The sequence below is a fragment of the Podarcis erhardii genome (genome assembly GCF_964252035.2).
Source record: "Podarcis erhardii genome assembly, chromosome: 4".
Lineage (NCBI taxonomy): Eukaryota > Metazoa > Chordata > Lepidosauria > Squamata > Lacertidae > Podarcis > Podarcis erhardii.
Genome location: NC_138508.1, coordinates 73,390,357 through 73,401,848, shown reverse-complemented (window position 1 = coordinate 73,401,848; position 11,492 = coordinate 73,390,357). Strand labels below are relative to the sequence as shown.

General features: G+C 41.9%; 1 protein-coding gene across 4 annotated transcripts; it reads right to left on the bottom strand.

The window, feature by feature from the left end:
• Positions 1 to 4,227: 4,227 nt before the first annotated feature.
• LOC309340865 (P2Y purinoceptor 8-like) lies at positions 4,228 to 11,217 on the bottom strand. Of its 4 annotated transcripts, XM_081859961.1 has the most exons (3): positions 11,033 to 11,217; positions 8,299 to 8,448; positions 4,228 to 5,974 (listed from the first exon to the last, which is right to left on the bottom strand). In XM_081859961.1, exon 3 carries the CDS (start codon positions 5,931 to 5,933, stop codon positions 4,875 to 4,877), a length of 1,059 nt encoding a protein of 352 aa, XP_081716087.1. In that variant the 5' UTR covers positions 5,934 to 5,974; positions 8,299 to 8,448; positions 11,033 to 11,217; the 3' UTR covers positions 4,228 to 4,874. The 4 variants fall into 4 exon arrangements, with proteins under 4 accessions (XP_081716087.1, XP_081716088.1, XP_081716086.1 ...); XM_081859962.1 differs by lacking the exon at positions 8,299 to 8,448 and having other exon boundaries at positions 11,033 to 11,047; XM_081859960.1 differs by lacking the exons at positions 8,299 to 8,448; positions 11,033 to 11,217 and adding an exon at positions 7,360 to 7,414.
• Between the last annotated feature and the right edge of the window lie 275 nt (positions 11,218 to 11,492).

Genomic DNA, 11,492 nt, shown 5'->3' with positions numbered 1-11,492 from the left:
GTTGTTTTTTGTTTTTAGTCCAGCACAACAGGTTATCTGTGACCACTTCTCCACCTCTTGGCAGCAACAATACTGGTTTCATCATATGTTAAGCAGTAACAATATTAAGGGGCCAGATATTGACCTTCTCTCTCACTTCAGAGCAGTGCTTTTCAACCTTAGGTTTCCAGATGTTCTTGGACTACTGCTCCAATCATCGCCACCCATCTCAGGTGGTGGTCTTGGGTGATGGGAGTTGTAATCAAACAAAATGTGATGATGAATATTGTGTTACTCTTCCATTCTTCTGAAAAAAAGTTGGACTTTTTTGTTGTCTTATAACACATGGAATAGACTACAAGGAAAATACTTGGTGACAATAATTGGCTGTCTGTGTTGAGTGGATGCCTTATGAAAGGGAATGTCGTTCTTTATTAGTTCATGGGTTAGTGAGGATCTTGTCTTCTGATGACACTAAAACAGAGGGGTAGAAATTACTGGGTAATCAGTTTCTTCACTGACTTCATTTACTTATGACAGCTCATTTATTGTTGTTATTTTATAATTGTGGGGAGGCTACAAATAAGCCCACCTGAGCCTCTAGTATTCCCCCACCATGTCCCAATGTCAAGCCCACTTTCCCCTGATAGAAGTTATTGACAGACTAAGAGCATAATCCCATAGTCATAATTAGGGGCAAGCATCCAAAATATACAGCCAGCCATGGGCCACCTATTCAGATTGAGAAGCACAATTTCTAGCTACTGCTGCCACAATGGAGTAAATTTGAAATGGGACTTGCACCCTTGTCTCCTAATGTTCTTCCTTTCTGCTGGTCACCCCCTTCAGTGAAGGGTACCACACAGTGGAAGCTAGGATAGGGACCGTGGCTTGACGATAAGCTCCATGATTTTCAACAGGAAATTGTGTGTGAAAAGTGAATCACGAGTTGCAAGAAATTGCAAAGGGGGAGAGAGCCCTTGTGCTCAGGGTCTTCTTCATGGCTTTCCATAGGTGTCTAGCTAGCCGCTGTGTGAATCAGCTGCTAGACTAGATAAGTAACTGGCCTAATTCCATCGGACTCTTATGTCCTGATGAGTGTTATTTGCCACCAAGGAGAAGGCCTATCTTTTCCCTACAGTAAGGATGCCACACTATACACACACCTTGAGGAAATTGTGGAACTGACAGGGAAGAGAAAGGGAAATTCAGCTGCTTGATGGTCCTCTCTCTTCTCTACCTTTTTTGGAGGGGGGATGTGTACTTGGTTTTGGGATGAGTAGACAAGTATGTTTGCCCATATTTGCTCATCATTTCAGTAAATCAGCCTAATTTGGTGTTGCATCAGGGTAAGGAGTTGAGCAACTGTCCTTTTCTCATCTGGCCAGCATAACTCACGGAAAAGATTGCAGCATTAAACTACTATAAGGTTGAAGTAGTTTTAAAATTAGGGGAAATGCAGTAACTGGAAGAACAGTTGAGAAATGAGAACAAGCTTATTAGGGGAACATTTTGCAGTCTTCAACACTGGAGATTTCCAGGGAAGGGCATCTACATACAGAGCAGCACGTGGAGAACCATCAGCCCACAGGCCTATTTAGGCCAAGCAGTTCTTTTCTTTGGCCCATGACCCACTTTGACCTCTTTTCAAGGCATGCTGTCAAGCAAGGGCTTTGCAAGCCTCAGCACTTGCAAAGGCCTTGCCTGAAAATGCACACCTTTGAAGCTAATTTGCATTCAAACTGTACCTGCAAGCACACATTTCCCCTCTCCATTTGCAGGTATAGTTTGACTGTAAGCCTCTTTGAATTTGTCACCTGATGCTGTCATGTGATTGACAAGTGACCAGCCCCATTGAGTGGGTCCAGCTCCCCACTGCTGATGCAGAGTATCCTATCTTAGGAAAAGAAATTGAGACAGATGCCCCCACGCCTATCTCTCAACCTCATGAAAATTCATCAACTTTTTAGTGCAAATTCCTCCTAATGTGCACATTTTCAAATGTAATTCCCCCAAATATGCACATTTTTGCACAGCATTTCCTTGTAATATAATGCATTTTTGTATGTTATTTTCATCAATATATGCATTTTTATGGAACATGTTACCCTAGTATATGCACATTACTTGGTTGGAGAACTGTATTGCAAATTTTGATAGATGGTTGTGTTTCATGTATTGTCTCAGTTTATGTAGGTTTCATAAAGTGTGAATTAGGTACGTTCACCTTTAAATGCAAACTGGATTGAATTTCTTCCCCAGGTTCTAGTCATGTCTTCTGGATTATAAGCCTGAGGACCACACTCTCAGAGCCTTTGTGGTTGAAGAGTGGGATCAAAATGCTATAAATACATAAAAAGAATTACAATGAAACACAAGGCTTGGTTGATATAACATACATGACTATCCACTACTGATATGGCTTTCATGCCTCATATACATTTAGAGGTATGTCTGGTTGTTATTTATAATATCTATAACCTGTTTTTCCTTCCAGGGAACTCAGTGCAGCTTACATGTGGTTCCCAGGAAGTCTTGTATCTAGGCAATGCTGAAGGCCAGACTGCTATTCATCAGCCCCTGGCCCATACTGATGAAGACCATCTACATGACAGGACTACCAAGCAAATGGAGCACGGGTAACAAAATAAGAGACAAGTGAGAAAAAGCCTGAAGTTATCCAAACACAATTAGTAACTGTTCACAAATTGAAGCCTGTGTGCTGGGCTCAAACTTTTTAGCAAACAATTAGCATTTAAGTGAGTTCAGCACAGAACTCATCCAAGAAATTGTTGCCTTTCTCTACAAAGACTCTCCTCCCTGAAAGAGAGGGGAGTGGTTGTGGGCGGGAGCCCGAACACCGCTCCTAGCAGGGGGCGTTGCCCCCTGCCTCCAGCTCACCTGGCTGGCACTCACGCCCCCCCCGGTGGCCGTCCAACCAGGTGTCATGGGGGGGCGTGTCCAGCAGCCTTTATGCTGCAGTGCCAGCCTCTCTCCCTGGCCTCATTTCTCTTCGTCGTCCTGTGCGAGTCAGGAGTCATCGTAGGGAAGAGCTCAGCCACGAGGTTTGGAGTCGGGGGTGTTTGTGTGTGTGGAGGCTGTCTGGTTCCTGGCTTGCCTTTTTAAATTTAGGAGGCTTGCGTGCGCTCATTGCTTTACTGCTTTTAAAAACCTAGGCACCCAAGTTTGCCTTGCTGTCTTGCTGTGTCCTCTTTTCTGTGCAAAAACCTACATGCAACCTTTTATTTTCCCCCACTCCTGGTGCTGGATTTGTTTGGGCGTTTTAAGTGCAAATTACCTTTCTTAAGCTGCAGCTTGTTCCTTTGCCCAGGAATTTAATTTTGACCAGTGTGCATGTATGTTTTTTCCCCTCTATTGCCCTTGCCCGTCCGATTGCCTGGCTGGTCTGGGTGACTGAGTGGGTTTGCCTTACATTTTAATTTGTTGGCCAGGGTGCTTGTAAGTTTTTTCCCATCCCTTGCCCTTGACTGTTCCTCTCTAATTTTAAGTCGTGTGTGTGTGTGCTGGCAGCGTGTGTTTGTGCCTGCCGTTTGTTGATTTATTACTCTTTTAGTGTGGGTTTGATTTACCCTGCCATCCATTGGTACCACTTAAATCGGGAGCCCCCTCTGAAATTTTAAATGATGCCGGGGCTTAGAATAGACTGTGCATTTAAACCTCACCCCTCTTACTTTATCTAAGCCACCCCCCCGCTTCGCTTGGCGTTTGGGGGAAGAAATAAGGCAGGGCTTGGGGGGGGGCAATTCAGGGTTTCTGATCAGGGAGCCATTCCTCAGCATTGTACATTTATACGTTTAGAACCTTTGAAGGTGTACCTTTGCCTGGTTCTTGTCATTGGCTTCACTTGCCAGTACAGGGTCCCTAAAGAAAACCGCTTTTAAACAAAACAAAACAAAACAAAACAAAACAGGTTGCGGTTATAGAACCTTACTGAAAAGTCCAGGCTAACCCACGGTTTATATTTCTACTTCATTTTGGCTCACTGTAAAGGACAGCTATTTTCCTTTTCTTCTAAACTTTTCCTTGCCCGGCGTGTTCATCATCCAAGAAATTGTTGCCTTTCTCTACAATATTCAGATTCCACCCTATCTCATTCCATAGCAATAATATGGTTCAGGAACAGTTTTGTCACTTGATTCTGCCGGTTGTGTAAATTGACCCTGATCTCTCATTGTTATCCCAGATTTGAATATTCCAAAGACAGCCAAGAAGAACATTAACTTAAGATTGGAATGCAGACACAATAAACATTCTTTTATTAAAACTATATGAATGTAGTATTTAAGAATGGCACTTGCAATATTGTTATCTGAGATGGCAAGCACACCTCAGGTGCTTACACAGCATAGCAAGATTTGTCCATACAAAGCTTTGTCAGATCAACATCAATAACAAAGAACTAATTACAAGATCATTCTAATTACTGAGAATCTGTACTCCAGGTAGTTGCATTCTTTTGTGACTTAGTGGCACAGGTAATTTGTGACACAGGTAATTTGTAAGGAAGGAAGTCTTAACAAATGTCTGTTTCCATTCAACCAAATATTTCTATTAATATTTGTTCCATAAATTCTGCACAGTCAAAAGTGGTTAAATACATGCTTTCCTCCTCATGCTACATTTGCAGGTGTCTCTTAATAAGACAGGTGTCTTTCAGCTGCACCAGTCTAACTGGACTTTGACATCAGTTGCCTTTAATCAAAAGAAATAGAATCATGTGTGATAATTGTAGTTCATTTGATCTTCCAGAAACGTTTGGCAAAATAGTTCTGTGTAACTTGGCAGTTGAGGTTCTGCAATGAATTAGCTCCTGATTTTTCTTGAGGTCAATACAGTGCACTGGCAACTTTTATTACATTCCAGAGCAATACAGACTATCTATTCAATACTTTTTGCATTGGTGTTATTTGGATATCATGCTCTGAAAAGATTGGAGTATTTTCACTGACCCCAACAGCTACGCATCTGCAGAGCTTCTTCTGTATCTTTCGCCGAAACTCTTTGGAGCCAAAGTAATAAACCAATGGGTCAAGGCAGCAATTGATGGTGGCTACTGCAAATGAAATTTTATATTCAAAATAAAATGATTTTTCCCCCTGAATAGTGAAGACGTAATGGATAACTGACATGATAATGTGAGGCAAGTAACAAACCGTGATCACCAGTAGCAACACTATTATCAAACAGACAGTCTGCTTCTTAGTTTCTCTGAGTTGAGTAGAAGGGGAGTGGAGAAGTGTTATGATGATTGAGAAGTAGCAAAACCCCATGATGAGCAGAGGTAGGAAAAAGAAGAAAAATACCAGAGAGGCAAAGTAAGCGATGAAGCGTTCTGTCTTTTCGTCAAACATCTCTTTAGGCAAAACATCAAAGCAGGTGATTATATCCAGGTTTTGTACACGAATCGTTAGGTTGTTCTTCATGAGCGGGATGAGGGGCAGTAGGACAAACACCCAAATGAGGGCGCATGTCAGGACAGAAGTTCGCATGGATCTCATGGCTTTGTAGCGCAAAGGGTGGACGATTCCCAGGTAGCGCTCAATGCTGATGCACATCATGGTCAAAAGGGAACAGTGCACATTACCATAGGACAGAACGGTGACAATACGGCACAGAGCATCCTCAAAGGGCCAGTTGTTTCCCCGTATATGGTAAACGATTTGAAAGGGGAGGATCATGCTGTAGACAAAATCAGCAAGGGCCAGATTGATGCACAACACAATGGTGGGAGTCCAAGGCCTCGAATACCGACACAGGAACCACAAGCAGATGAGGTTGAGTGGGATGCTGATGCAGGCAATAACTGAGAAGATGGTAGACAAAGTGACCTGGAGTGCATAGCTTCGAAGCATCTCACATGTGTCATCTGTCACAAGCCTTACAGGAGGGAACAAGACTTTCGATGTTGGGGTGAGTGGCATATCTTGAGGCATCCTTCTTCTGAAAAGAACTGAAAGCTGGTGGAGTCTTAGTTCTAGATTTAAAAAGGAAACGTATATGTAACATCCTTCATTGTAAGCAAGCAGTATGGTAATATATGTACTTTAACCTCTGTCTATTACACAAATGTGGTGTTTTGTTTTTTTAAAAAATGGATACCTAAAAGCATGTAAAAAGTAAATACCACAAAAGCTCATAACCATTAGGGATAGTGGATTAGTGCAGTGGACCATTTTACTAATAAACACTGGGTATTTTCACACTTCATGGCATCACATCTGGTTTACCCCAACATGCAAATGACATAGGGAGAAATTGGATGCCTGATGCAGTTGCAGAAGATGGACAGGAGGTGGCACAAAAACATGCAGCTCCACAAGAGAGGAGAGGCAACATCTGTTGCTGTGGAACCGACAAATTCAGCAGCAAATGCCTGAAGTTAGATGGGGCAAAGCATTATATTACAGGGATCATATACAAGTCCACACTACCTACCTTTCTCTAGATTTACATGGGTACTTTCTGCCATTATACTGTGCTGTTGGGACCAGGTGGAAGAGTTTGTGTTATTCAACCATGATAGCCAACTGGTCAGTTCTCTAATCCTAATTAACACCACAATCTCTCAGTAGGATTATTGTGACTCGCTCAGGAGAAGGTAAACCTGAAACATGGATGATGCTTCAGACTACGTATGAGCCAGGGGCTATGGAAAATGCGGCACGAAGCTGAAGGCTTGCTTAGTGTTTGTGAAGTTATAGGGACTGTCACCAAAGGAACACTTGATTATTATCATACATGAATCAGTTACGTGTATCCTCACCTACAGAAGTTAATAAGGTTCAGCAACATGAGGCTGCATCTAAGCTGAGCTGACAGAGGACCAGAATCGTGTTCTTTTGGTAGTGGGTGCAACTTTTCTCATTCACCCAGTGCTATGCCATGAAGAGCTACATTTGCCAAATAAAATAAAACAATAAAATAAAATAAAAACTCTTCTACACACAAGAGGTGCCCCTTCCTATATTGTGTAGGATTTTCCTTTCCATAAATAGTTCCAGCATTTTATTTTATTTTTAAAAAATAAATAGACGCTCAGAAATTTTATTGCTAATTATCACCAGAAACCATTTTAAGAGCAGGGTGCTTCTAGATGGGTGTTCATAATGGGATTGGCACACCTCATGCTTGCAAGTTGTTGTTTTTCTCCATTGTTCACATGACACTGCATTCTTATGCATTCACAGCTTATATTTCCCCACCCTGTGCCTTTAATTCGGATTGTCGCTTTCCAGAGAAAATCTGTTACATTTTAAAAAAAAACCTGTTGCTAACAGGCCACGTGAAATCTCTTAAGTGACTCATTTATAATATTAATTAAACCCTGGTCTCAGATCATCCAAAGAAGTAGAAGCATACTATTTCCTCTGGCCTGATGTACATATTTCATAGGTTCACTGAGCTAGGAAGCTGTGTAGGGAAGACCATTTCTTTTTTGTTTCCTAAAGTTCAGCCTCACGGTCATTTTACACTGGAGATCCAGGTATGCTTCTAAAAACAAAAGAATCGTATTATTTTGGATTAATACACAGGAATGTATGCTAGCTATTTTAGCTAATACAGAGGTCAAGGAGTACACAAGAGAGAGGGGGAAATGGGGGCAAACATTTTTTGCAGCTTGCTGTCTTTTCACCATGTATTTACTGATGAGAGCAGTTTGGGTGAGTAGCTGCAGACATGATGAAGTCAGGAAATAAACCCAGTTTTCTTTGCTTTTGCTTTCCTGTTGTATGTTTCACTTGCAGGAACTCACTTCTTGTGAAATACGTTTCCTTTCATGACCGTCTTTCCTCACTGCTGTTTTGTAACCAAGAAAAGAAGAGGGAGCCCTGCTTCCAGAGACTCTAAAAGCTCCCTGAGAGGAGGTTGAAGAAATTCTTGGCCCACTCACGCACTTCCTGTTGTGAAGTGTTTCCTTATATGCTTTATGCTGAGAGTTGCTTCTTGTGTGAGTCTGCAAATGCTACAAGTGTTGAGTGTGCACAAAAAATATATCCCCATGACCTGTGTTCAAATGACTAACAGCTAAGGCCATTGGTAGAGCCACCACAACCTTTAAGAAGGGTGAAGCAGTCCATTTCAGAGGGCAGATCTCATATCTTCCAACATTTCTCCTATGAAAATAGGGACATCCTATTCCATAATAATACCATGTTGGCCCGAATATAAGCTGTACCCATATATAAGCAGCACCTTTAAAATTCAAGGGCTTGCAGTGATGGAACCAAGTGGGCCTTCTTGGAGAAGACATTCCATAGCCCAGATTCCATGGCTGAAAAAGCTGCCTCTTGTGCTCACCTGGTGTGCATCAAATGGCAGTGGAACAGTTGATCTGAGTTACTTGCGGGGGTTTCTGCAGGAGGATAGCTCAAGATAGTCCATGAGATATCCTAGTCCTAGACCATTTGGGGCTTGAAAAGCTCAAGACCATTTTCTTCTGAATTACACCTGGAAAGAAATTAGTAATCCATGAAGAATGGAACAATACCAGAGCTTTGCTTCAATTCCAGTAGCTCTCTGGGAGCTGATGGCACTGCCATGAGTAGCACATGCCCATATTGCATTCATAAATACATGGTGGGAGTAGGATTGTACATGCCAGCCTTGCGTGCCAACATGCACCCTTGAGAAGTAATTCCACCTACATGTTCAGTGCCAGGGTAACACCATGGTGAGGACGCTGTAAAGTGAGATGTCGATATTTTAATAAAACAAATAAAAATAAAATACATGTATGCCAACGCATACGTATGGGAGGGATGTGTGTACCTCCCTCATGTCATTCAACCTTCCACATGGTGTCCCTACATCAAGCATTGATAGGGTCAGGCCAAAACAAAATAGCACCCCCTTTACACCATTCCATATATAGAAGATGAGCGGGCTGGCCACTGAATCTCATTTCAGCACTGGTGACAGGACAGCATCCACCTTTGCGCCTGAGGGCAGCAGGCTAGCTTAGGTAGCAGAGGACAAGCCGCATGGTTCACACACCGCTTTATCCTCCAATAAAGGAGAATGGTTATGGGTCAGGAGGAACAGATACTACGTTGCCCTCCCCCCCAGCATCTGCTGCCTGAGGTACTCGCATCACGTTGCCTATTGGTAGGGTAAGCCCTGACTATGGATATGGGGCAGCCCTACAGAAGTGACAGCCACACCACTAGTCACAATCTTCCAGATATCTTTCCCCTGTAAAACCACCAACCAACCAATGCCTTCCCAATCACAGTGTGCCACAAAAGGAGGCTCGGAGCAAACATGGTGGTGAGAGGCTTTTGCCTTCTTACAGACTAAGTTTAGTAAAGCCAGTTAGTCAGCCAACTGCAAGAGATGGCTGCCTGTTCTCCTCTTCTTCCCTCCCCAGGACTGCATGTCATTCTGATTGGGAAGATTATTCTTACGGACTCCTGGTATAAATTAAACAGTGTGAAATAAAACCAATTCACTGATACGCCTGGCAAGACATCTTCTTTGGTCAGGTAGACAGAGGAAGCCCATCCAATCCAATTCCAAGTTCCTGATGAACTGGGTGTGTGGAGAGAACAACTACCAAACCCCACGCTGTATTTAAAGGTGAGTTGCATTGGAGGGCTAAGATGCCCACATAACAATTAATTCCTTCCAGTAGCACCTTAAAGACCAACTAAGTTAGTTCTAGGTATGAGCTTTTGTGTGCATGCACACTTCTTCAAATACGTGTGCATGCACATGAAAGCTCATACCTAGAACTAACTTAGTTGGTCTTTAAGGTGCTACTGGAAGGAATGTTTTGTTTTGACTATGGCAGACCAACACGGCTACCTATCTGTAACATAACAATTAGTAAGTTTGTGCACCTCAGGATTTCTGCAAAGGCTCATGGGAGATCCTTTCCTGCCAATCAGAATTTTTCCCTATCTTTCTCTGGGACATGTAAACTAGAGGTAATGAATGTCCATTGACCTCATTTGTATTATTAACTGTTCTTCCCCAAACACGCCCCTGAATTTCAAATAAGCTCTTTAAAAAAGAAAGAATCTAGCATACTTTTGGGATGCTTTTAAAACTGTGGGAGGGGCACGATAACCATTATCCAATGCATATAAATATTCAAAGATCTTGCTAGGTAGTGGGGTTTAGGGAAATTATTATGTTTCCTTAGACTGACAGAAATTATCTAAGGTCCTTAAACTTGCAGTACAGTGGTACCTCGGGTTACGAACTTAATTCGTTCCGGAGGTCTGTTCTTAACCTGAAACCATTCTTAACCTGAGGCGCGCTTTCGCTAATGGAGCCTCCCGCTGCTGCTGCGCTGCCGGCACACAATTTCCATTCTCATCCTGGAGCAAAGTTCTCAACCCAAGGTACTACTTCTGGGTTAGGGGAGTTTGTAACCCGAAGTGTTTGCAACCTGAAGTGTTTGTAACCCGAGGTACCACTGTATAGCGTTGAGAAATTCTGTTCTCAAAAAGGCATATTTTCTCAAAGAGAATTTGTCATGTTAATGAGTGCAATTATCACAGTTAATGCAAAATGCTTGCTAATGTATGGAAGAGCTATTTACTCTGGGAATGAAATTGACCCAAGTGGATGGTAAATTTGTGTCTGGTAAAAATTCACAAGCATCCAGATGCCTGCATACATATAAATAGATATATATTAGCCTGTTACTACTACTACTACTACACACAGAAACCCCTTACCCAGAAGCACATACACTAAATATGTTCGGAACATATAAGTACTCATCTTTTATATTCCTTCAATGTTCATTGCACATGCTCTCCTTCTAGTTAAATAACTTTGCAACTGAATTCCATCCAAAGCAGCTTCTGAGTAACAGAGCTAGACTTTGCACTTAATCGATTTACGATTACACTTAATCGTATTTACGATTACACTTAATCGTAAATACACTACACGTAAATAGTTTTTTAAAAAAAGAAATAGCAGTCAAAACTAATACTGTATAATAAATTAAGCCTGTTAGTAAAAATGATTGCTTCTTCCATTACCTTTTTTAAAAAAGAAAAGAAACCAATTAGTTTACCTGTTTATTCATTCAATCTGCCGCTGTGAAGGTTTGAGGTTCAAATTTTGTCTCAAGTGTCTGGACGCTGGCTCCAGAGAGTATATTGCAACACCTACTTCCTTTTCATGTTCATGCTTTTGCGCACAAAAATAACACATATTGCATGGAGAACAGGATCTTCTATCCTCATGGTTCAAGTTTGTTTTTAAAAAGAACACGCACGAAAAAGCAAAAAAAGAAAAAAGAAAAAAGCGGAAATAACTACGCCCAATTACCCCTGTCGTTTTTTGCTTTGTCCCTTAGTATTGCTATGAGTTTGTGGAGTGCCTGAAACCCCCTTCTAATTCTTGGATGCTGGATATTTGATTTAGCAAAGTGTTAAAATACAGGTCAACCCAGCTTCCTGTGTTCAGGAAATCACCTGGGAGATCAGCTATTGTCCAAAGTCAAAGGAAAGGCAATGGTCCATTACGAAAGC

What these genes read in the sequence shown, in the direction of transcription:
- LOC309340865 (XM_081859960.1), bottom strand. Translation starts at nt 7,390, where the DNA reads ATGAAATATGTACATCAGGCCAGAGGAAATA. An exon ending in ACATCAGGCCAGAGGAAATA is followed by an intron (nt 5,975 to 7,359) that starts GTATGCTTCTAC and finishes TTTTAAATCTAG; the next exon opens with AACTAAGACTCCACCAGCTT.